A 27,024-nucleotide genomic window follows, 5' to 3' on the forward strand; every position below is an offset into this window, starting at 1 on the left:
CCTTCATTAGTTGCTCTCCACACACACACACACACACACACACACACTTACTTCCTGGCTTAGGTCTATTGTTTTCATTCTACATTACTCTGTGGAGTGGACTCTCTGATGCACTTTGAATTTGCTTGACAGGGCTGTATCTGTATCATAATATCCAGCAGACAGTGGAGCTAGGCAATTTTCATACTATTGTGCATACCATGAGATTTGGGTAACATGTAGTGTCTGCTTAAGAAAGCAAAGAATGTAAACGCATTTCATCACATCACATTTTAAAGCACTGTGAGCAGTACAGCACTTCACAGGCCTAGATTCAAAGGCATGACAATCAGACCTTTACATGAGGGACATTAGTATAGGAAGCTCGAATTGCCAGTGGTTTAGGTAGTGTAACACATGCAAAGCTTTCCACCATCTCTGTCGCTTATTTGTTTCTGCTATACAGTGAGACTACACCTAGTTTGTGTTAAACGGAGGTAAGCTGTACTCTGACGCAGGTCATAGAATTGTAGACAATATGGGGTAGAAGTTATCTCAGGAAGTCATCTAGTCCAACCTCCTGCCTGCAGTAAGACCCACCCCAACTAACTCATCCCAGACAGGGCTATGTCAACCCTGCCCTTAAAAACCTCTAAGGATGAAGACTCTACCACCTTCCTAGGTAACCCATTCCAGTGCTTCACAACCCTCCTAGTGAAATTGTTTTTTCTAATATCCAACTAGACCTCCCCCATTGTAACTTGAGACCATTGCTCCTTGTTCTGTCATCTGTCACCACTGAGAACAGCCTTTCTCCATCTTCATTGGAACTCCCCCCCTTAAGGTAGAATCATAGAACCATAGAGCTGGAAGAGACCTCAGAAGGTCATCAAGTCCAGCCCCCTGCTCTAGGCAGGACCAATCCCAACTAAATCAACCCAGCCAGGGCTTTGTCAAGCCGAGACTTAAAAACCTCTAGGGATGGAGTATCAGCTAATTCGAGTTAAGGGGTTACTTTGAACTCTCATTTCACTGCCACGTGTAGACGCGGGCAGTTACTCCGGGCTAGTCAATTTCCAAAATGGCGACCACCCGGGAACATGCTAAGTGCAGATATTTAAATTCCGCACTTCATTTGCAATTTTAGTCGCTCTCATTAGCCTCCCTAGTTCGAAGTAGGGGGCTAGTGTACACATACCCTTAGTGAAATAGTTTTTCCTAATATCCAACCTAGACCTCCCCCACTGTAACTTGAGACCATTGCTCCTTGGTCTGCCATCCGTCACTGCTGAGAACAGCCTCTCTCCATCCTCTTTGGAACCTCCCTTCAGGAAGTTGAAGGCTGCTCTCAAATCCCCCCTCACACTTTTCTTCTGCAGACTAAACAAACCCAAATCCCTCCGCCTCTCCTCTTAAGTTATGTGCTCCAAGCCCCCTCATCATTTTTGTTGCCCTCCTCTGGACTTTCTACAAAGCATCCACATGCTTTCGGTAGTGGATGGGGGGGGGGGCACAGAACTGGATGCAGTACTTCAGATGTGGCCTCATCAGAACCAAATAAAGGTGAATAATCACTTCTCTGCATCTGCTAGCAATGCTCCTCTTAATACAACCTAATATTCCAGTCATCTTCTTGGCTACAAGGGCACACTGTTCACTCATATCCAGCTTCTCATCCACTGTAATCCCCTGGTCCTTTTCTACAGAACTGCTATTTAGCCATTCAATCCCCAGCCTGTAACAATGCTTGGGATTCTTCCGTCCCAAGTGGAGGACTCTACACTTGTCCTTGTTGAACCTTATCAGATTTCTTTTGGTCCACTCCTCTAATCTGTCCAGGTCACTCTGGACCCTATCTCTGCCCTCCAGTGTATCTACCTCTCCCCCTAGCTTAGTGTCATCTGTGAACTTGCTGAAGATGCAATCCACCCCCTCCTCCAGGTCATTAATAAAGATGTTGAACAAAACCGGTCCAAGAACAGATCCGTGGGGCACTCCGCTAGAAACCGACCATCAACCTGACATCGAGCCGTTGATCACTACCTATTGGGCCTAACAGTCTAGCCAGCTTTCTATCCATCTTAAAGTCCATTTATCCAATCCATATTCCCTTAACTTGCTGGCAAGAATATTGTGGGAGACCGTATCAAAAGCTTTGCTAAAGTCAAGTTGTATCACATCTACTGACTTTCCCAGAGCCACAGAGCCAATTACCTCATCCTAGAAGCTAATCAGATTGATCAGACACGACTTGCCCTTTGTGAATCCATGTTAACTATTCCTGATCACTTTCCCCTCTTTCAAGTTCCTCAAAATGCATTCCTTGAGGATCCCCTCCATGATTTTTCCATGGACCGTTGTAAAGGCCAAAGGCTCTGCAATGACATTTGCCAACTCACTCAGTACCCTCAGATGCATTAAATCCAGGCCCATGGATTTGTGTATGTTTAGCTTTTCTAAATAGTTCCTATCTTGTTATTTCCCCATGAAGGGCTGTCCACCTTCTTCCTATACTGAGTTGCCTATAGTGCATTTGTCTGGGAACAGACCTAGTCCGTGAAGACAGAGGCAAAGAAAGCATTGAGTACTTCAGCTTTCCCCACATCATCTGTCACTAGGTTTCTTCCCTCATCCCATAAGGGCCCCATACCCTCTCTGATCACCCTCTGATTGCTAACACGCCTGTAGAAACCTTTCTTGTTATCCTTCACATCCCTTGCCAGCTGCAATTCCAATTGTGCTTTCCTCTTCCTGATAACTCCCCTGCATTCTCAAGCAATATATTTATACTCCTCCCTAGTCACCTGTCCAAGTTTCCACTTCTTGTAAGCTTCCTTTTTGTGTTTAAGCTCACCAAGGATGTCTCAAGTAAGCCAATCTGGTCACCTACCATATTTGCTTTTCTTGCTGCGCATTGGGATGGTTTCTTTCTGTGCTTTCAATAAGGCTTCTTTAAAAAACTGCCAGCTGTCCTGGACTCCTTTCCCTTTCATGTAAGCATCCCAGGGGATCCTGCCCATCAGTTCTCTGAGGGAGTCGAAGTCTGCTTTTCTGAAGTCCAGAGTGTGTATTTTGCTACTCTTCTTTCTTCCTTTGGTCAGGATCCTGAAGGCTGCTATCAAAAACCCCCTCACTCTTCACTTCTGTTGACTAAACAAACACAAATCCCTCAGTCTCTCCTTGTAAGTCATGCACCCAAGCCCCTTTATCATTTTGGTGTTCTCCTCTGGACTCTCGCCCTTTTGTCCACATCCTTTCCAGTAGTGGGGAGCACAAAACTGGATGCAGTAGTCCAGATGTGGCCTCACCAGTGCTGAATAGAGGGAAATAATTACTTCTCTAGATCTGTTGGCAGTGCTGCTACCAATGCAGCCCAATATTCAGCTAACCTTCTGGCGAAAAGGACACACTTTTGAGTGATATCTAGTTTCTTATCTACTATAATCCCCAGGTCCTTTTCTGCAGAACTGCTGCTTAGCCAGTCAGCCCCCAGCCTGTAGCAGTGTTTGGGATTCTTCCATCCCAAATGCAGGACTCTGCACTTGTCCTTGTCGAATCTCATCATATTTCTTTTGGCCCAATCCTCCAATTTGTCTAGGTCACTATTCCTACCCTCCAACATATCCGTCTCTCCCCCAGCTTAGTGTCACCTGCAAACTTGCTGAAGGTGCAATCCATCCCCACATCCAGAGCCTGTTGAATAAAACCAGCCCCAAGATCAATCCTTGGGATGCTCTGCTTCATACTGGCTGACAACTAGACATCAGCCATTGATTTCCCATTGAACCCACTGATCTTGCCAGCTTTCTATCCACCTCATAGACCATTCACCCCATCTATACTTCTTAACTTGCTGGCAAGTATGCTCTGGGAGACCATTTTGAAAACGTAGCTAAAGTTAAGGAACGTCACATCCACCGGTTTCCTCATATCCATAGAGGCAGTTACCTCATCATGGAAGGCAGTTTGCTTTGTTAGGTATGACTTGCCCTTGGTGAATCCATGTTGACTCTTCCTGATCACTTTCCTCTCCTTCAGTTTTTTCAAAATAGACTCCTCCATGATTTTTCCAGGTGCTGTGGTGGGTCTGACTGGTCTATAGTTCTGTCTGGTCTGTGGCTTATCTCAGGTCATATGAGATGGAGTTGAGAAGGATTGCTTTGAAATACTCAAACCTCAGGTAACTCCAGAATTTCTGGTCTCTCTGGGTATGTCTACACTACAGCGCTAATTCGAACTAACGCATCCAGACTAAAAAACTAGTCCGAATTAGCGTTTTGCTAATTCGAACTAGCATGTCCACACAGAGTGGACCCTAAACTGGGGTTAAGGATGGCCGGAAGCAGTGCCGGCAGGGCATCAGATGAGGACTTAGAGCATGGAGCTGCTGTCTCAGGCTAGCCAAGGGCTGTGCTTAAAGGGACCCGACCCCCACCCCAGACAGACAGTTCTCAGGGGTGCCCCACTTGCAAAGCAGTCCTGGCTTGGAGTGCCCGGACTACCCACACTGGGCACATCACAGCACTCGGCCATCAGCCCGCCTGCACTTGCCGCAGGCTGCCATCTGGGGAGAGGGGGCAATTGGGGGGCTGCAGGAGAGCTTCCACCCCCAGAAGCCCGCAGAGCCAGCCCAGTCCTCCCCATCGGGGGCTCGTACCCCATTCCTCCCTCACCTCCTTCCACTTACCCCTCCCTAGCCCCCCTTCCTGATGTACAAAATAAAGGACAATTGTGTTCAAAAATAGAATCTCTCTTTATTGAACAAAACTGGGGGAGACTGGGAAAAGGAGGTGGGAGAGGGGAAGAGAGAGGGTGGGAGAGGGGAGGGCAACTATAATGATGAGGGGTTTGGAACAGGTCCCATATGAAGAGAGGCTAAAGAGACTGGGACTTTTCAGCTTAGAAAAGAGGAGATGGAGGGGGGATATGATAGAGGTCTATAAAAGCACGAGTGGGGTGGAGAGGGTGCATACAGAAAAGTTCTTCATTAGTTCCCATAATAGAAGGACTAGAGGGCACCAAAGGAAAGGAATGGATAGCAGGCTTCAAACTAATAACAGAAAGTTGTTCTTCACAAAGCAAAGAGTAAACCTGTGGAACTCCTTGCTGCAGGAGGCTGTGAAGGCTACAACTAGAACAGAGTTTAAAGAGAAGTGAGATCAATTCATGGAGGATGGGTCCATGGAGTGGTATTAGCCTGGAGGTAGGAGTGGTGTCCCTGCCCAAAGTTTGTGGAAGGCTGGAAAGGGATGGCATGAGACAAATGGCTTGGTCACTGTCTTTGGTCCATCCCCTCCAGGGTTCCTAGGGTTGGCCACTGTTGGCAGACAGGCTACTGGGCTAGATGGACTTTTGGTCTGACCCAGTACGGCCCTTCTAAGCTCAGGGCTCAGGGGGTCTCAGTGGACCCCCTTGATTTTCATGCAAACCTGCTCCTGGGTGGCCAGGCTGGCAGCTCTCCTGCCCTAAACGGCCGCTTTCCTGTGCCTAGTGTGGAGGTTGTGGACGAGGTCCACGATGTCTGCACTGGACCAGGTGGGTGCCGGCCTCTTGCGGTCTTGGGCAAGCTCCCGGGAGCCGCCAGCCTGGTCCCGGGAAGATGGGGAGGGCTGGGGGGCATCGGGTGTCTGGCTCGATCCGTGCCAGGTGCAGGGTCTGCTGGCTGGGTGCTGACAGGCTTACACCAGGCACGGGCACCGTAGCCAGCCCGTGCCCCTTATGGGCTCCGGGGCCGGGAGGGGGGCATACGAGTTTCCCTGGTGTTGGCCAGAGTGGCCACCAGGGAAAGCTGGGGAGGGCTAGCCTCCCAATAGTTCAAATTAAGGGGCTACACAGCCCTTAATTCGAACTAGTAAGTTCGAACTAGGCTTAGTCCTCATGGAATGAGGTTTACCTAGTTCAAACTAAGCGCTCCGCTAGTTTGAATTAAGTTCGAACTAGCGGAGCGCTAGTGTAGCGCCTATCAAAGTTAATTCGAACTAACGTTCGTTAGTTCGAATTAACTTTGTAGTGTAGACATACTCCCTCTTAGCTTTCCTTCCCTGGGAGACCCAAGACAATGATCATTTTTAACATTGAGTAGATTGCCACCACCCTTTAAGCTGACAATACTCCAACCCAGAAGTTGCACTCTGTGGTCCTAGAGAAGAGTCAGGATACACTTATTCACAGTATCTTTCTCATAAGCTGTGATTTGTAGCCATAATCTGTTGAAGAAACTTTCATTAGAGTTACTGTTTGATGCATGTGAATTTAAAGCAAAAATGTTCAAAGATTTACTGCTCAGCACTTACAAACACTACCAGGTTCACTGGGAAAGTCCAATTAATATCAACAAAGAAAATCACTACATGGTTTTTATTTGTACTATGGCAGCACTTAGACTTGGAAGCCCCTTCTGAGGTCAGAGCTTCATTGTGCTCTTTTACTCCTGCATGGTGAAAGACTGCCCTGGCCTGAAACAGAGCTGAAGTGACTTGCCCAAAGTCACATGCAGTGAAAGAGCTAGGAATAGAACCAATGGCTCCTGGCCTCCAGTTGAGTATTTTATCTACTAAATGGTGCTTGCTTCGCTGTTGTTTGGTGAAAGCAGGCCTTCCGTGACAAGTAATTAAATAGAGTGAGAGAGCATAAGACTAATGTAAAAATGACAGCAGGTGACTGCCAAGACTGTGATTGTGACATAAACAAAGAAATCTGCCAGCTTTATTTCCCAGTTGTATTAGAACCCCCGAGTTTTGTTGATTTGTTTTGAATTGTCTTTTCAGTATCTCTTTTTGGTACGGAATGAGATGACAGTTTCCCAGAAGCACCTTGGGGAATTCTGCAGCTCCCTTAAGCAATACCTGAAGAATGTGGCAGGACAGAGAGACTGTTTCCAGTAAGTATGCTTCTCCACCTCTGGGAGTGATTGTTTCAAAGAATATGTCTCTTCCAAGTTTAACACATAGGCAGTGTCTACATTGGCACCCCTTTCCGGAAAAGTGATGCTAATGAGACCAGTCGGAATTGCAAATAAGGGATCTTCCGGAAAAGGGCTTATTTTCCGCAAGATCCCGTCTAGACTGGCGCTTTTCTCTGGCAAAACCCCGAGCTGGAAAAAAGCAGCAGCCATGTTCATGCAAATGCCGCGGGGGATATAAATCACCCGCAGAATTTGCAATTCCGACTGGTCTCATTAGCATCCCTTTTCCGGAAAGGGATGCCAATGTAGACACAGCCATATTGCTTTAGGTACTTAAATGCCTACAGCTTTGCCAATTACAAATGGCATGTACAGAACACAGCTCTAGGTGTGGTCTGCAGACAGCCTGAATCAAACCCCCAGATTCAATAACCCTCAAAACTGTGCAGAAAGGGGAAAGGACAATTTGAAATGGAAACCTGGATCAGTGTCCAAATTATGTCTTTATAATGGCTCCGCCCACAGCCCCAGTTCAGAAATCTCACAATTTAAGGGTGCTCAGAACCGTAATGGCTGTTTCTGTGTGAGCCCTCCTTTGATGTAATCTAGTAACTGCTGCTTATCTATGTGCGTACAGCAGTCTGTTCAGCGAGGGCAGACCATCAGGGATAGGGGCCCACAATGGAGTCTGTGTTCTAAATGGTGGATGGGGATAAGGGCATGTGTCAGAGCCTCTCAGAGCTCAGTAGAAGGAAAAGCAGTGAGAGTTAAGATGCTCGTATCTGAACACACAAGAGCCAAAGCAGAGTTGAGGGGAGCCATTTGCTCTGCAGCAGGCGTATTAGGTGGGGGCTTTCCCATGCAATTCCCATCCCAGAAGGTGCCAGTGAATGATGTGAAGTCAGTGAATGGGAGCTCCTGGGACAGACTTATTAGCTCATTCGGAGCAAGGTTTTCCACTTACCCCCCCAAATAGACGACTCAGACGCAATCTCTGCTCTGATTGGATGTATCTGATCTCTCCCCAGGCCTTGGGCAGGCAAACCTGATAGTCTGTATTTTGCCTTCTGCTAAACTATTTAATGCTCACGCACTGAGGAAGACACAGCAGCTTTGTGAGTCTAGCTCCACATTTCAGGCAGCGCTGAGTTAGTGCAACAAGTTCACAGCTGGCTGTTTATACATTATGTCTGTTCACTATGGGGCATGACCGTGACAGAAACTTTTGAATCCTTTGTGCTCCAGCGTCAGTCTCCATGGTGGGCTCAGATAGAGGCCACTAACTTGTGAACCTGTGAGGTGAAGAAATCCTGAATCCAAGATCCAGCACTGTGCTGTATAAGCCTTTGGTCTTGATCCTGAAATGTGCAGAATGCCCTCAGCTCCCATAGTTGGGAGTGGGATTTGTGGCCAGGCAGAGCATTTCAGTATCAGATTAATCATTATTAGTGTCAGGTCTGATGTGAGGAGCCGGGATTTGTGGCACTTCTGGCTGCTGCGTGTCATGACAAGTCATCGCTTGCTGCCCCCAATCCAGGAGTGAGGCTAGAACAGCTTGTCTTGCCTAGGACACATTTGTGTTTCCTTTTCATTTCTCTCTCTCATCCTTTTCAGTGTAACTGCAGTGAGGCTCCCAGACGGAGTCACGTTCATTGTCTATGAGTTCTGGGAGTCTGAGGAAGACTGGAAGAGGTAGGGTACAACATTTAATTTTACAGGTTAAAAGTTACACACCACAAATGGGCCTAATCTGCAGCCTGGGAATGATACAGCCTCCTTGGGTTGTGGCTTAGGACCCTCCCTTTTCTGTAGATGTACGCATATCGGAGGGGGGAGGTGTTTGCGTGTGTTTGTGTGTACATGGATGCAAACATTTCATACTACATGAAAATCTCTTCCTAGCAGTATCTCAAAGTTCACTGTTGCTGAAATGGTTTTTGACATTCATTTTCCTTTTCATTTGGTTGGATGGAAACTGTTTCAAGACTAGATTTTATGAGCTCACTCATCAAAGCCAGGCAAGTGCCCTAGCCCCACAATCCCCTAGAGGCAGAGGTGCTGTGAGCAGGAAATGCAGCACTAAAATGTATCGTTTAGAAAGAGAGGACTGGAGGGGTGAGCAATCAAAACAATACTGACTCTCAGACTCATAGAACAGTACTGACACTCAAAAGAACGGCTGTAGACTGTCTTGCATGACCATATTGTGTGAATAATAAAATATAACCATGTACTCCTATGAGCAGCAGGTACAGGAACCCACAAGGGGAGAGGCAATTCTCGATTTAGTCCTGAGTGGAGTACAGTATCTGGTCCAAGAGGTAAACATAACAGTAAATAGTGACCATAAAATAACAACATTTAATATTCCTGTGATGGAATATGGAACACCACAGCAGCCCAACACTATGGCATTTAATTTCAGAAAGGGGAACTATGCAACAATGAGGAGGTTAGTTAAACAGAAATTAAAAGGTACAGTGACTAAAGTAAAAGCCCTGCAAGCTGCATGGACACTTTTCAAATACACCATAATAGAATCCCAACTTAAATATATACCCCAAATTAAAAAACACAGTAAAAGAACTAAAAAAGAACCACTATGGCTTAACAATCATGTAAAAGAAGCAGCGAGAGATAAAAAGGCATCGTTTTAAACGTGGAAGTCAAATCATAGTGAGGTAAATAGAAAAGAGCATAAACACTGCCAAATTAAGTGTAAACATGTAATAAGAAAAGCCAAAAAGGAGTTTGAAGAACAGTTAGCCAAAAACTCAAAAGGTAATAAACTGTTTTTTAAGTACATCAGAAGCAGGAAGCCTGCTAAACAACCAGTGGGGCCCCTGGATGATCAAGATACAAAAGGAGCACTTACAGACAATAAAGTCATTGCAGAGAAGCTAAATTAATTCTTTGCTTCAGTCTTCACTGCTGAGGATGTTAGGGAGATTCGCAAACCTGACCCATCCTTTGTAAGTGACAAATCTGAGGAATTGTCACAGATTGAAGTGTCATTAGAGGAGGTTTTGGAACAAATTGCTAAACTTAACAGTAACAACTCACCAGGGTCAGATGGCATTCACCCAAGAGTTCTGAAAGAACTCAAATGCGAAAATGTGGAACTATTAACTATGGTTTGTAACCTATCCTTTAAATCCGCTTCTGTACCCAGTGACTGGAAGATAGCTAATATAATGCCAATATTTAAAAAGGGCTCTAGAGGCGATCCTGACAATTACAGAACAGTAAGTCTAACATCAGTACCGGGCAAATTAGTTGAAACAATAGTAAACAATAAAATTGTCAGACACATAGAAAACATAATTTGTAGGGCAAAAGTCAACATTGTTTCTATAAAGGGAAACCATTCCTTACTAATCTATTAGAGTTCTTTGAGGGGGGTCTATAAACATGTGGACAAGGGGGATCCAGAAGATATAGAGCACTTAGATTTCCAGAAAGCTTTTGACAAGGTCCCACACCAAAGGCTCTTATGTAAATTAAGTTGTCGTGGGATAAGCCATAATCTTTAAAAAGTTGTGAAGATTGGGAGAGATCCCGGATGATTGGAAAAAGGCAAATGTATTGCGCATCTTCAAAAAAGGGAAGAAGGACGATCCAGGGAACTATAGGCCGGTCAGTCTTACCTCGGTTCCTGGAAAAATCATGGAAGGGATCCTTAAGGAATCCATTTTGAGGCACTTGGAAGAAAGGAAAGTAATCAGGAATAGTCAGCATGGATTCACAAAGGACAAGCCATGCCTGACCAATCTGATTAGCTTCTATGATGAGGTAACTGGCTCTGTAGACATGGAAAAGTCAGTGGATATGATATACCTTGACTTTAGCAAAACTTTTGATATGGGCTCCCACAATATTCTTGCCAGCAAGTTAAGGGAATGTGGATTGGATAAATGGACAGTAAGATGGATAGAAAGCTGGCTAGAAGGCCAGGCCCAGTGAGTAGTGATCAATGGCTCGAGGTCAGGATGGCGGTCGGTTTCTAGCGGAGTGCCCCAAGGTTTGGTTCTAGGACCAGTTTTGTTCAGTATCTTTATTAATCACCTGGATGAGGGGATGGATTGCACCCTCAGCAAGTTTGCAGATGACACTAAGCTAGGGGCAGAGGTAGATACACTTGAGGGCAGAAATAGGGTCCAGAGTGACAGACAAATTGGAGGATTGCGCCACAAGAAATCTGATGAGGTTCAACAAGGACAAGTGCAGAGTCCTGCACTTGGGACGGAAGAATCCCAAGCATTGTTACAGGCTGGGGACCAACTAGCTAAGTAGTAGTTCTGCAGAAAAGGATCTGTGGGTTACTGTGAATTAGAAGCTGGATGTGAGTCCACAGTGTGCCCTTGTAGCCAAGAAGGCTAATGGCATATTAGGTTGCATTAAGAGGAGCATTGCCAGCAGATCCAGAGATGTCATTATTCCCCTTTATTTGGCTTTGGTGAGACCACCTCCCCACTACAAAAAGGATGTAGATGCATTGGAGAGGGTCCAGCGGAGGGCAACCAAAATGATTAGGCGGCTGGAGCATAAGACCTATGAGGAGAGGCTGAGGGAGTTGGGTCTGTTTAGTCTGCAGAAGCAAAGAGTGAGGGGGGATTTGATAGCAGCCGTCAACTTCCTGAAGGGAGGTTCCAAAGAGGATGGAGAGAGGCTGTTCTCAGTAGTGACAGATGGCAGAACAAGGAGCAATGGTCTCAAGTTGTGGTGGGAGAAATCCAGGTTGGCTATTAGGAAAAACTATTTCACTGGGAGAGTGGTGAAGGACTGGAATGGGTTACCTGGGGAAGTAGTGGATTCTCCATCCCTAGAGGTGTTTGAGTCTCGGCTTGACAAAGCCCTGGCTGGTTGATTTAGTTGGGATTGGTCCTGCCTAGAGCAGGGGGCTGAACTTGATGACCTTCTGAGATCTCTTCCAGCTCTATGGTTCTATGATTCTATGATAAGAGGAAAGATCCTGGTTTTGTTCAAAAGCGACGAGGAGTCCTGTGGCACCTTATAGACTAACTGAAGTGTAGGAGCATAAGCTATCGTGGGCAAAGACCCACTTCGTCAGATGCATGTCAGTTAGTCTACACTTCAGTTAGTCTATAAGGTGCCACAGGACTCCTCGTCGCTTTTGCAGATTCAGACTAACACGGCTACCCCTCTGATACTTGGTTTTGTTCAGTATCCTGGTTGAAAGACAGGAAACAAAGGGTACTACTAAATGGTAAATTTTCAGAATGAGAGGGGTAACTAGAGGTATTTCCCCCAAGGGTCAGTCCTAAGATCAATCCTATTCAATTTATTCATAAATGATCTGGAGAAAGGGGTAAACAGTGAGGTGGCAAAGTTTGCATATGATACTAAGCTGCTCATGATAGTAAAAGACCAAAGCAGACTGTGAAGAACTTCAATAAGATCTCACCAAACTAAATGATTGGGCAACAAAATGGCAAGTGAAATTTAATGTGGATAAATGTAAAGTAATGCACATTGGAAAAAATAACCCCAACAATACATACAATATGATGGGGGCTAATTTAGCTATAACTAATCAGGAAAGAGATATTGGAGTCATCATGGATAGTTCTCTGAAGACTTCCACACACTGTGCGGCGACAGTCAAAAAAGCAAACAGGATGTTAGGAATCATTAAAAAAGGAATATAGAATAAGACAGGGAATATCTTATTGCACTTATATAAATCCATGGTACGCCCACATCTGGAAGACTGCATACAGATGTGGTCTCCTTATATCAAAAAAGATATAGTGGCATTAAAAAAGGTTCAGAGAAGGGCAACTAAAATGATTAGGGGTTTGGAATGGGTCCCATATGAGGAGAGATTAAAGAGACTGGGACTTTTCTGCTTGGAAAAGAGGAGCCTAAGGGGGGATATGATAGTGGTCTATAAAATCATGACTGGTGTGGAGACAGCGAATAAGGAAAAATTATTTACTTTTTCCCATAATATAAGAACGAGGGGCCCCCAAATGAAATTAATGGACAGCAGGTTTAAAACAAATAAAAGGAAGTTCTTCTTCATACAGCATGTAGTCAATCTGTGGAACTCATTGCCTGAGGAGGTTGCGAAGGCTAGGACTATAACAGGGTTTAAAAGAGAACTAGATAAATTCATGGAGGTTAAGTCCATAAATGGCTATTAGCTAGTATGGGTAAGGAATGGTGTCCCTAGCTTCTGTTTGTCAGAGGGTGGAGATGGATGACAGGAGAGAGATCACTTGATCATTACCTGTTTGATTCATTCCCTTTGGCCCACCTGGCATTGTCCACTGTCAGCAGACAGGATGCTGGGCTGGCCCAATATGGTCATTCTTATTTTCTTATGTTTTTACTGAATGTCTAATACAACACCCTTTTGAGGTGTATTTACTCACAGAAATACTCAGTAATTGGTAGATATTTGGAACATTTCTCCTCACCCTCAAAATCTGTGTCTGGTGTATTCAGTGCTCTGTTGCTATACCTGTCACTGTTGCATGCCTCAGCTCACCCCAAATCTCCCTGTGGCATTGGCATCTCCCCATTGTACAAGCTGCTCTCACAGCCATGCTGCATGAAAGGGAGGGTGGCTTCTGGCCTGGGTGGCTGCACCATCATTTTAATAACAAGAAGTGCTATCAATCACCCATCCCTTGTTAACAGGACAGTTGAGGAGACTGCCTTGTCGTATGATTCCCTAGGCCTAAATGACAGTTTGCACATTTCAGGTGCTGCCAGAAGAAGGACATTTATAGGGGAAATTTCTCAAGTGTTTTCCTCTTCTTAGCAAACAGCTTAAAGTCACATTATCTAGAGGTGCTTGTTTCTTCCCACAATAGTATAACGATACCACTGAGCTATTGGCTGCTGAGCTTGGAAAAGCTGCAGTTGGGTTGGACTGCAGTTACCTACCTTCAAATCTGAGCAAGGGCTATTCAGCTATTGCTTTGGTCTTCATTAACTCTCGAACTAGGTCAGGTCTTTTTCTGACATAAATTGAAAGTAATGCTCTGAATTTATCAACCAATCAACAAACAGAGTGATAGTTTACCTCCTAGACTACATGGTGAAGTGTTTCTGTGCTTTGGTCTCAAAACCATTCACACCATCGATAATGGAAGCAGTCAAATAAATGACAGGATACTGACATACTTTAGCTGAAATCTCACACATGTTCTTGGGGTGGGGAAAATATCACTTTTCTTTTGCACAAAGCTAGGAGGGGAAAAAGCTCACGCCGCACATCTCTCCCCTGCGTGCCCTTCCAAACCCAATAATCAGGGATTATAAGACTTTCACTTTACAAGGATGACGTGATGCTGCTGTGAGCAAGATGGGGAATGCCACCAGGCTCTAGGGAAAAAAAGGCTGCTGTAGCATTTCTGTTTCAAGGTGAACATTCAGGCTGCGTCTAGACTGGCATGATTTTGCGCAAAATCTTGCCACCTGTCTACACTGGCTGCAAGTATTTGTGCAAGAACACTGACTTTGTAGTGTACAAAATCAGTTGTTCTTGTGCAAATACTCTGACACTCCCGCTCAGTGCTAAGCCCTCTTGCACAAATATTCTTGCGCAAGAGGGTCAGTGTAGACAGCAACGTTAATTTCCAGCGCAAGAAAGCCCGATGGCTAAAATGGCTATCGGCGCTTTCTTGCGCAAGAGAGCATCTACACTGGCATGGATGCTTTTGCTCAAAAGCAAATCTTTTGTGCAAAGGCACATGCCAGTATAGACGCTCTCTTGTGCAAATACTTTTAACGGAAAAAACCTTTCCGTTAAAAGTATTTGCACAAAATCATGCCAGTCTAGACGCAGCCTCAAAGTGCACAGAGTCAAGTGGGCTGAAAATGTACATGCTACTAAGGTGGTTCTTCTTTCATTTGTGGAACCCTAACAAATGTCAAAGGGAGGGGGAGGTGCAGACCTCTTTGGAAATCTTAGACATTGTCTGTGGTCCTCCCCCCTCGCTGGGTCCACTGATCACAAGTTGAAAACCAGTGTGCTAGTGGCACATACTATTTGTGGTGCAAATCTGGGGTTGTGGCTACAGCTCCCAGCAAATGAGTCACATTCAATTTTAAACAGCTGTAAAAAGAAGATTCTGAGCCACAGAACTGATATAAGAATATAAGAACGGCCGTAGTGGGTCAGACCAAAGGTCCATCTAGCCCAATAGCCTGTCTGCCAACAGTGGCCAGCACCAGGTGCCCCAGAGAGGGTGGACTGAAGACAATGATCAAGCAATTTGTCTCCTACCATCCTTCTCCAGCCTCTGACAAACAGAGGCCAAGGACACCATTTTATCCCCTGGCTAATAGCCTTTTTTGGACCTAACCTCCATGAAATTATCTAGCTTCTCTTTAAACTCTATTATAGTCCTAGCCTTCACAGCATCCTCTGGCAAGGAGTTCCACAGGTTGACTACACGCTGTGTGAAGAAGAACTTTCTTTTATTAGTTCTAAACCTGCTACCCATTAATTTCATTTGGTGTCCTCTAGTTCTTCTGAGAACTAATAAATAACTTTTCTTTATCGGCCGTCTCCACACCACTCATGATTTTATAGACCTCTATCATATCCCCCCTCAGTCTCCTCTTTTCTAAATTGAAAAGTCCCAGTCACTTTAATCTCTCTTCATATGGGACCCGTTCCAAACCCCTAATCATTTTAGTTGCCCTTTTCTGAACCTTTTCCAAGGCCAAAATATCATTTTTGAGGTGAGGAGACCACATCTGTACACAGTATTCAAGATATGCTAGATGAAGATCCAGAATAGCGGTTGAGATACAATTTTGGGGTCATCCAGTGAATAGAACATTTCCTTTCTCCTGTCCTGTTTTTACAATGAGGCAAAATGCCCCGGAACTCCAGTAAAGGGGTGCTGGAACATCTTGTCATGGGCAGTGCTGCTGAGGGGAACCATGTATTTGGTGTTTGTTATTACTTCTTCAAGCCAGATGGAGCGGCAGCACCCCGGTTCCAAAACAATCCTTCTTGGGGTATTTTAGTTGGTGGTCCAGCAAGAGCAGATGCAGCAAGCGTGCAGTACCCCTGGGCGTGAACTGAGAGTGACTGTAGTCTGTACATACCACAGCCACTCAGCACAGAATTCAGAGGAGGTAAAAACAGGTGCATGTGCCTGACACCAAAGCTAGTGCCTCAAAGAGTGTAACTTAGGTGCGTAAATCCCATGTTTAGGCATCACGGTGATCCACAAAAACTCCTGCTCAGCTGCTGCGCAACTGTGTAGACACCTAAGCTGCACCCAAATTCTTGCTCTAAAAGTAAGTAGGTACCTTTGTGTGCTGCTGCCTCATGTTAGGCTCCCTATCTCATATCTATCCAGGACTCTTAAACTGCCTATGGGTATGTCTACACTGCCACCCTAGTTTGAATTATGGTGGCTAATGTAGTCATTCGAACTTGCAAATGAAGCCCAGGATTAAAATATCCTGGGCTTTATTTGCATGTTCCCGGGCGCCTCCATTTTTAAATCCCCCATAGTTCGAACTACCTTCCCGCGGGCTGCACACAGCAGTTTAAAGTTAATCCGAACTAAATCCTTAGTTCAGATTAACTGTTACTCATGGAAGTTTTAATCCACGGGATATTTTAATCCCGGGCTTCATTTGCAAGTTCGAATGATGACATTAGCCTCCCTAGTACAGGGGATGCTCCTGAGGGGTTGGGTAGGTGTTTCTTGGCTGGGGTAGGGGTACACAGGTGGGGGGTGCAGGTGTAACCACCACCAGGCAGATTTGAACCTAGGAACTCTGTATCTTAGTGTAGAAGTGGCTACAGCAGGAGCTTTAAAGCCACTTGACTCTCACCTTAGGCTGCAGAGCGCCCTTCTTATCTCTGGCCGTAAGTGCTCTACGTGCCACTCCCCAGGACAGTGAACCACACTAGGTATGCGGGTTACACAGGCTTTGTGCTCAGGCTGAGGATGAAGGGTTTGGAGAATGGCAGGGAGATCAGGGCAGTGGTTTGGAGGATACGAGGGACTCAGGGATGGAAAATAAGGGCAGCACTTACCTGACATGGGGTCTGGAAGCAGTGGCCCCAAGCTCCCATGCAGAAGTGGGGCCATGGATCTCTGCATGTTGTCCCACTGCAGGTGCTGCCCCTGCAGAGTCCATTGGCTGCCAATGGGAGCTGCAGAGGTGGTGCTTCAGGGGGTGAGAGGCAGTGTGCAGAGTCCCCTGACTGCCTCTGATTCTAGGAGCTGCACTGAGTGTGGCAAGGCCCTGCCCCTGCTCCTCAGCTGAGCGCCAAAGTGGGGCAAGCTACTGATCCTGCTCCCCAGCAGAAAATGAAGGTCTGACACGGTTTGCCCACCGCTGGCTTAAAATCCATGCAGGTGGCCTCTGCCCCCTTCCACAGGCAACTCTTCTGTGTGGCAGTAGTCACATATGTATGCTCACAAGCAGTGATCCCTCTATTTTTTTATCCATGTGCAGAATACATTTTATGTGCACTGAGGCAGGTACCACCAATAGAAACATGCTGCTGGCTATGGGCTGCTGTGAGTGTTCTGCTACTCAGCTGGACCACAGCTGAATCTCTCCTGGGTGACCTGTAAGTGCTCAGCTTACATGAACCGCTGCTCACAAGAAACACTTCAGGTGCCTAACTTCTGCATGGGTGTGGTGGGTCACATTCTCCTCCTGATTTCTGCCAGGGCGAACATGGGGGCACAGCTGCAGCAAAATACCGAGGAAAAGACCTGGCCCTAGCGCTCCTGCTGAGCCTCACATGGTGGGGCCTCAAAAAACAGGGAAGTACCACTGGGTTGTCAGCCCAGTGGGGGAGTGGAAGAGATAGGGAGGTAGGCTGAGAGTGGCTCAGGTACATCCAAGCTAAACTGCCTCAGTGCCCCTGCCTGGGGTGTGCAAAGGGAGCTTAGGGAGGAATGGGAGGGAAGGGAGAGGAGAGGAATGGAAAAGCAGTAGGGGCCAGCAGCCGTAGGGCTGGGGGACATGGTGGGCCCAGGGGTCGCATCTGTATCTGCCTGGAGGAGGCAATGGGAACCAGGGGGGGGAGTGCTGAAGAGACTGTGGAAGCAGGTTGGAAGGGTAGGTGTCTGGGGAGGCACAGGGTGAGGCCAAGAGTCACTGTGGGGGCAGCCATGAGAGGAGCAGCAGAGGAGGGGGCACAGGGGCAAGGCAGGAGGGCCAGAACTTTCCTATAAGGCCTCCCATGCATAGACTCATAGACTCATAGACTTTAAGGTCAGAAGGGACCATTATGATCATCTAGTCTGACCCCCTGCACAGTGCAGGCCACAGAATCTCACCCACCCCTCTTAGAATAATCCTCTCACCTATGTCTCAGATATTGAAGCCTTCCAATACTTTGAAGGCCCCAACATGCAGAGAGTCCTTCAGCTGTGATCTGTGCCCAATGCTACAGAGGAAAGTGAAAAACCTCCAGGGCCTCTGCCAATCTACCCTGGAGGAAAATTCCTTCCCGACCCCAAATATGGCGATCAGCTAAACCCTGAGCATGTGGGCAAGACTCACCAGCCAGACACCCAGAAAGTTCCCTATAGCAACTCCTATCATCCCTCCATTGACCTATTTCCAACTGGAAATGAATGGTCAATTAGTTACCAAGATCATGTTATTTCATCCAACCATCCCCTTATCATAGAATCAGAACTGGAAGAGACCTCAGAAGGTCGTCAAGTCCAGCCCTCCGCTCTAGGCAGGACCAATCCCATCTAAATCAACCCAGCCAGGGCTTTGTCAAGCCGAGACTTAAACACCTCTAGGGATGGAGACTCCACTACTTCCCTAGGTAACCCATTCCAATGCTTCACTACCCTTCTAGTAAAATAGTTTTTCCTAATATCCAATCTGGACCTCTCCCACCACAACTTGAGACCATTGCTCCTTGTTCTGCCATCTGTCACTACTGAGAACAGCCTCTCTCCATCCTCTTTGGAACCTCCCTTCAGGAAGTTGAAGGCTGCTATCAAATCCCCCCTCACTCTTCGCTTCTGCAGACTAAACAGACCCAAGTCCCTCAGCCTCTCCTCATAGGTCATATGCTCCAGACCCCTAATCATTTTGGTTGCCCTCCGCTGGACCCTCTCCAATGCGTCCGCATCCTTTTTGTAGTGGGGGGCCCAGAACTGGACACAGTACTCCAGATGTGGCCTCACCAAAGCCGAATAAAGGGGGATAATGACATCTCTGGATCTGCTGGCAATGCTCCTCTTAATGCATCCTAATATGCCATTAGCCTTCTTGGCTACAAGGGCACACTGTTGACTCATATCTAGCTTCTCATCCACTGTAACCCCCAGGTCCTTTTCTGCAGAACTACTACTTAACTGGTTGGTCCCCAGCCTGTAACTATGCTTGGGATTCTTCCGTCCCAAGTGCAGGACTCTACACTTGTCTTTGTTGAATCTCATGAGATTTCTAGTGGCCCAATCCTCCAATTTGTCTAAATTGCATGCTGTAGCTACAGTACTAGCTCTGGCAAGAGGCACACTAGGCTGGAAAGAAGGCCAGCATGCATAATTAGGGACACGGGAGTTACTATAGTCCCATGGTAAAAAGTTTTTCCGTTAAAAGCATTTGCGGAAAAGAGTGTCTAGATTGACATGGACGCTTTTCCGCAAAAGCACTTTTTGCAGAAAAGTGTCCGTGCCAATCTAGATGCGGTTTTGCACAAGAAAGCCCTGATCGCCATTTTCGCCATCGGGGTTTTTTTGCACAAAACAATACCACATTGTCTACACTGGTCCTCTTGCGCAAAAGCATTTGCGCAAGAGGGTTTTTGCCCAAACGGGAGCAACATAATATTTCCGCAAGAACACTGACAATCTTACATGAGATCGTCAGTGTTCTTGCGGAAATTCAAGCGGCCAGTGTAGACAGCTGGGAAGTTTTTCCAGCATGTGTCAGGCAAGCTGCAGGGAGACGTTAAGGCTAAAGGTTGCAGTGGTTTTTTGCAGTAACCATGCCACTGAGCATATGGCAAAGCATGGAATTGTTGAGAAATGTTCCACTGGTGTCAGCTGGCCCTTCATGAAGGCTCAGCTTAATCCCTGGGCTGTGAAAGCAAAAGACCAAGAAATTATTAAAGTTGAAATCCTGGCCCCTGCAATGAGTGAATGTACCTGTTTATCCTGCCATTCTGGCACAGAACACCACACACAAAAACAAAAAGCAGCTGCTAGTGGAGGAGAACTGATTTCTTCACTTCTCCAGGGCTTTGGTGGATGTGACAAGTGCATTTCTGCTGCAACATATGAGGACTGTTTGATCCCTTAATTCAAAAGCTCTAATTGCAATGGCTGAGTCTGTACAGTAGAGGTCACCCAGAGCATCTATCTCAATAGTTCCTAAAGCAGGGGTAGGGAACCTTTTTTTGGGTCAGGGGCAACTGGCCCATGGAAAAAATCAGTCGGGGACCACACTGAAATGAGAAGCACAAAACAAAACAAACCTTCAGTGCTGTGACCCCCAACTGAGTAGGAGAAAGACACACCCCGCATTCCTCTCACACAGCAGAGCTTTGGCCTTCTCCTGTCCCCACAGGGGCTGGAGAACCATCACGGGTACCCCAATACTGGGGGAAGCCCTGAGCCATGGGGGCCAGATGCAGGCAAGCTGGGGGGGGCGTATCCTGAGGTTTCTCACCCCTGCTCTAAAGAGAAGTTAAATTTAATCCCAGAGTCAGCACTGACCTGGGTTTACATGCTAACACTGGCTAACCCATTCTGAACCTTAATCTGCCTCAGTGCCTGTTGAGCTGACAGGGCTCTAGAGGGTGGACTTGCATGTGGAACTGGCTCTGGTAGTAGTTTTTCAGCAGAGGCAGGCTTGGCGCCATCTCCAGTCCTGGGTCTGAGCGAGAGTGAAAATCCTTCACCGCCTGCTGATCAATGAGGAGTTTGAACTGCAGGCAATGAAACAAAACCATAGCCCTGGGTCCTACCCCCAGTGCTGGACTTGTGCTGAGGTAGAGAAAGACAGTGGAGGCAGAGAGGTGGGGACATAGGGGACTAGTAAATTTGGGGAGAAGGGAGGAGAAGTGAGACATGAGGGGAGAAAGCAGGGAAAGTGGCAGGGAAGGAAACAGAAGTGACAGTTGCTGGGGGGGAGGCGGGCGCAGCTAGAAAAAGTGACACACAATAAAATAAGCCAAGAAGTAAACCAGCGTTTCTTAAATTGTGCTCCGTGGCACACTGGTGTGCCGCGAGGCAGTTGGAGGTGTGCCGTGGAGAACAACAAAGTTCAAAATGGCCACCCTTAAAGGGACAGGTGACTTCCCCCTCCCCCCCCCGCAATAACTTTCCCCCGACCCTATTTTGTTTTCCTCAATAACTTCCCCCCCGGCCTATTTTTTTGTTTTTGTTTTTCTTTTTCTGGTCAGTAACTTTTCCCTCTTGCTCAACAAAAAGTACTTGGTGTTCCTCATTAAAAAAAAATTATTGTTTGGTGTTCCTCCATCTCAAAAAGTTTAAGAAACACTGAAATAAACAGTGTCATGAAGTGGGAGAGAAATGTTTTAATGCCTTCTTCCCATCAGTTGTGACTCATGGGCAATTATGCCGGCAGCTAGAAGGTGAGGGGATGACCCAGGCCAAGTGCGGACATGGGCTATGTTGGGAGGGTGTGGCCCAGCTCCAGTAGACAGACACACTAGAGTGCATGCTCAGAGGCGGTGTGCTCCAAATAGCAGCTTGGGTGTTGCGGCATGGTCCAGTCACTGGGCCCCTTGGGTCCAAATTTGGAGGGCAAGGGCTAGCTCTATTGCAGCAGTAAGAACCAAGGTCCAGCTAGCCAGCAATTAATATTAGAGACCAGATTTCAAAAGGAACTTTCCATCAGCTCTCTGGAAAGACGCTGCTTTTCCTTAAGTGCCTAAATATGGGACGTGTCTAATATTAAGCCCTCTTTGAAAAATCTGACATGGATTTCTCATCGTTCTAAACATTGCTAACTTGCTCTAATTAACTGACATGAAATAAGTCACCTCTTTCCAGTCAGACTGTAGTCTCTGTGCCAACATGGTGCATCAAATGTTTTCCAGGGTTTACAGTCCCAGCGGCCCTCTGAGCCCCACAGATCTTCCGTTGTAATTTGCCTCTTCTCCCCTCTCCTCCCCTCTCCCTACCATCCTCCCCATGAAATTCTCCAGACATGTGCTGTCCTTTCAGTCATTCCTGCCTTCCTAGATGTCTCGGTGAAAGAGCTGCAACGCTGCCATGTGCTGTATATTGTGTGTGGACACATCTGAATCCCACACCACCAACTGTCAATACAGAAGGTGATTAAAGTGAGCCTGATAGCATGCACAATACTGGAAATGTCCATGAAAATCCCCCCCAGTTATTGCAGAGCCTTTGGCCATTATCTTTAAAAACTCAAATGTAGTGCCCATCTTTAAAAAAGGGAAGAACAACAATCCAGGGAACTACAGACCAGTCAGCCTCACTTCCGTCCCCAGAAAAATCATGGAGGGGATCCTCAAGGAATCCATTTTGAAGCACTTGGAAGAGGGGAAAGTGATCAGAAATACTCAACATAGATTCACCAATTGCCTGACCAATCTGATTAGCTTCTATGATGAGGTAACTGGCTCTGTGGATATGGGAAAGTCAGTGGATGTGCTATACCTTGACTTTAGCAAAGATTTTGATACAGTCTCCCACAATATCATTGCCAGCAAGTTATGGGAATATGGATTGGATAAATGGACTGTAAAATGGATAGAAAGCTCGCTAGACTGTCGGGCCCAACGGGTAGTGATTAGAGGCTCAATGTCAGGTTGGCAGTGGAGTGCACCAAGGATCGGTTCTAGGGCCGGTTTTGTTCAACATCTTTATTAATGACCTGGATGAGGGGATGGATTGCACCCTCAGCAAATTTGCAGATGACACTAAGCGAGGGGGAAAGGTAGATACGTTGGACAGCAGGGATAGGGTTCAGAATAACCTAGACAGATTACAGGATTGGGCCAAAAGAAACCTACTGAGGTTCAACAAGGACAAGTGCAGAATCCTGCATTTGGGATGAAAGAATCCCAAGCATTGTTACAGGCTGGGGATTGAATGGCTAAATAGCAGTTCTGCAAAAAAGGACCTCAGAATTACAGTGGATGAGAAGCTGGATATGAGTGAACAGTGTGCCCTTGTAGCCAAGAAGGTGACTGGAATATTAGGTTGTATTAAGAGGAGCATTGCTAGCAGATGCAGAGACGTGATTATTCCCCTTTATTTGGTTCTGATGAGGCCACATCTGGAGTATTGCATCCAGTTCTGTGCCCCCCCCCACTGAAAGCATGTGGATGCTTTGTAGAAAGTCCAGAGGAGGGCAACAAAAATGATGAGGGGGCTTGGAGCACATAATTTAAGAGGAGATACTGAGGGATTTGGACTTATTTAGTCTGCAGAAGAGAAGAGTGAGGGGGGATTTGATAGCAGCCTTCAACTTCCTGAAGGGAGGTTCCAAAGAGGATGGAGAGAGACTGTTCACAGTAGTGACGGATGGCAGAACAAGGAGCAATGGTCTCAAGTTGTGGTGGGAGAGGTCTAGATTGGATATTAGGAAAAACTATTTCACTAGGAGGATTGTGAAGCACTGGAATTGGTTACCGAGGGAGGTGGTGGAATCTCCATCCCTAAAGGTTTTTTAGTCTCAGCTTCACAAAGCCCCTGGCTTGGTTGATTTAATTGGGATTGGTCCTGTGCTGGGCAGGAACCTGGACTTGATGACTTCCTGAGTTCTCTTTCAGTTCTATGATTCTATGAGACCCTGGGGGCTAGGATTGGGACAACAAATTAGAGAACAAACTATTTCCCTTCAAACTTCCATATCTGTTTTGAGCCCCGTTAGTCCTTCCTGAGTGCAACTCCCAGTAGCAATGGGCAACCCCAATCCAGAATTCTGCTGCTGTGACCCAGGAGAATGTACAGGCCACAATGAACAGTTTCTCACTCTTTGTTTCAGACACTTGCAGAGTGCTCCCTGTAAAGGATTTCAGCATGTGAAAGTGGACACTCTGGTTCAGCCTGAAGCAGTTTCCAGTGTGTCTGTGCCAGGTAAGGTCAATGACAGTTAAGGCACCTTAACACCTGAAGGGACTTGAAAGTCAAATCCCCTGCCAAAGCTCCTGCCCCAGCCATTTTAGGCATCTGGCCCTCAAGGAAGTACGCAGCAGGAGCTTGTGTTTAATTCCTAGTGAGCTTTGTGCCCTAGCCAAAAAGAGCTACAACCTTGAATTGCACCAGTCTGTGCATTACCTGGCCTGCCCAGTACATTCTGTTGAGCGCCACGTAAACATTACTGACCTGCCGGTTACGATAGACATTATTGTTGTGCAGGGCACATTGATTGTTAAGAGGCCAGGGTACATATTTAAATCATATCAATTGCAGGCACTGAATGAGCTTGCAGCACCACAACACACCATCCACTCACTGAGGGACTGATTGTGTGTGGCCTTATACTCTCTGGAGTCATTGTAGCCTATGCTGATGATAAAATGCTACTCAGCACAATTGAGGGTAACCCTTGGCCCCCACAGTGCACCCAGTATAACACCCTGACAAGTCAGACCTATTCTGTTCATAAGCATAGAGGGTGGTACTCAGCCGTGAGGACAGCACAGAGCAGTGGGTGTAAACAGCCAAATTCTGTGCTCATTCTCAGTCATAACTGCGGCGCAACCTAAGAGATGTCACTCCCGATTTACACTAGTTATCGATATTAGAATTTCACTCTCTGCTCCTGTCCAGCAATATTTTACCTGCGTGATGAGATCCAAATCCTCTGAGGGATTTGTTCTGCTAGCAGAGTTATTCCTGTTTGAATTGTGATGAGAAGTCCGGCTCTGACACCACCTCCTGCTGCTCTGCTGCACAGCACCACCACAGGGAGGGTTAGCTGTTGCCCACACAAAGCTTCAAGGGAGAGACTGAACTCTTGCATTGACTGTTTGTTCTCTTGCAGCTGCCTGGTGCACTCTGAATAGAGACTGAGTCCTCGGCCAGCGTGGAGTAAACCAACAAGGTGAACAGTGGCACTTCCAGGCTCTCTTGCCTTTCTGTCCAGTGAATTCTCTCTCCCTTCGCAGAAGACTAAACTCCTGTCTTTTCTAATGCCTTTGTTACAGGTGATGTCTTTTGAGTTCACTACTAACCAAGAATGTCAGCAATGTATTTGCCAGGTGTTTGAAGTGAAGGAAAAAAAACCCACCCCACCCCTAGAATCATAGAACACTAGCACTGGAAGGGACCTCGAGAGGTCTTCGCGTCCAGTCCCCTGCCCTCACGGCAGAACCAAGGACCATCACTGACTTAGTTCCTAATTGCTCCCCTCCATGCTTGGAATGGAGCAGAGTCTGCCTGCCTCCTGTTCCCAACAGCCCCATTGCAGGGATCCGTGGGTTTTGAATCTGCCCAGATTCGCTCGGCAACCGTATGCAAGTTGCTTATCCTTCTTGTGCCTCAGTAAAGTGAGGATAATAGCACAGCTTGGTTGGAACGTTCAAACCTGACAGCCAAAATGTAGATCCCTCCGTAGAAAGGGCCTCGTTTTCAGGAGTGCTGTAGCTGCAATGATTCCAGCTGGCGGAGCTTCAGCATTTCAGAACAGAGTAAGAGAGTGACAGACAAGATCAGACTGGAGAGGGGCCAGCCCCAGGGCACTCCTTTAAAAGAGTCTCAACATCAACACTGTTGTTTGTTTCTTTGCCTAGCAGTTTTGTAAGGAAACAAATGAGAGTGTTGCTGTACTGCTGCAGGAGTTCTCACTGAGGTTTCAATAGTTCACTGCTGCATAGCATACCAGGCCTTCCTGGTGGAGTGGAGGAGATGGTCTGCCACTGCCTTAGAACTAGATACAAAGGATTCCTCATTTCACCTTGTGTAGATTTTTCATTTGTTCATTGAGTTTCTCCTTTATATTCTGGCTGCTGAAAAGAACAAACTGCCTTTCTCCTCCTCCCCTTCAGTCCTACCTCTTGGTTCCACAACTAGTTTCCTTCACGCTAACGCCAATGCATGCTAGATAAGCCTTGATGTACTATAGATGCCTTCTGGCTGTAGAAAGTAGCAATCTGTTTCTTTGGTGCATTTTGTATTTGTTTTTATTAGGGACAGAAGCAGGGAAGACAATTCTTTGGGATGCAGACTTGCTTATTTCTTCACTTTGACTATAACATTTGATATTATTCTACCTGTATGTTAGAAATCATCTGGCTCTGAAACCATAGCACACTGTAGGATGTATGACATGTAACAAATTTAATTTTAGGATATGTACAGTTAAGTAATACAGATACCAATAAAATATAATTGGGAAATGATGCTGGTTTATTCTAAATCTCTCCTTGCGCTTCAACAGGGAAACCAAAGGAAAGTAGTTTTGTGAACTTGTAATGAAAAATGTATCTAAATAATTCAAGGGTAGGTGGAAAAAGAAGAATTCTGGCAAATAGTTACCATGGCTGTTGCACAGAAACACTAATTTGCATGGTGGGAACTCAAGTATCCTTATACGGAAGCTGAAATGCCAGTGCCTGTCTAGTGCCGGTATGTCTTACCTGCCATCTGAGCTATGACCCCAGTCTGTACAGCCAGATCGGAGCTAGCTTTGACCTAGTTCACTCGGAGAACAACAGCCGCAAAGCCACAGCCTGCTCCAGACCCTGCTGCAGACAGTGCTGTTCATGCTAGGCCATCAAGGCTGTCTCCAGTCACATCCCTAACTGTCACATAGACGGACCCTAACTGTAACGTGCATGAAGGACACAGGTATGAATTCATTTCGCTCATACAAGTATTAAAACATACAAGCTGAACTCTGGTAATGATCCTGCTGCATGAGTTCTAGCATTACCAATATGCTCTGTAAGATACAAAACATGATCTTTCAAGGATCTGCCCTTTTTCCAGAGTGCTCACACACATCCATTCAGTGTGGGCAGCATTTTACTCCCACTTTGCCCAGGTGTGAATGGAGGACTAGTATTGCCTTGAACTTGGTGGCTGCGTCTAGACTGGCATGATTTTGCGGAAATACTTTTAACGGAAAAGTTTTTCTGTTAAAAGTATTTCCACAAAAGAGTGTCTAGACTGGTACAGATGCATTTACGCAAAAGACATCTTTTGCAC

General features: G+C 46.4%; 1 protein-coding gene across 1 annotated transcript in view; it reads left to right on the forward strand.

The window, feature by feature from the left end:
• Positions 1-26,216, forward strand: part of NECAB2 (N-terminal EF-hand calcium binding protein 2) — a 386,434-nt gene extending 360,218 nt beyond the window's left edge. Inside the window, exons 10-13 of the mRNA XM_006133911.5 lie at positions 6,747-6,859; positions 8,498-8,575; positions 23,858-23,949; positions 24,860-26,216. Of these exons, the coding sequence (XP_006133973.1) occupies positions 6,747-6,859; positions 8,498-8,575; positions 23,858-23,949; positions 24,860-24,888 (312 nt within the window). The 3' untranslated portion in view covers positions 24,889-26,216. The remainder of the gene's footprint in view (positions 1-6,746; positions 6,860-8,497; positions 8,576-23,857; positions 23,950-24,859) is intronic.
• The last annotated feature ends 808 nt before the right edge of the window (positions 26,217-27,024 follow it).

Source organism: Pelodiscus sinensis, chromosome 12 (assembly GCF_052426305.1).
Source record: "Pelodiscus sinensis isolate ZL-2025 chromosome 12, ASM5242630v1, whole genome shotgun sequence".
In the NCBI taxonomy this organism is placed as follows: Eukaryota; Metazoa; Chordata; order Testudines; family Trionychidae; genus Pelodiscus; species Pelodiscus sinensis.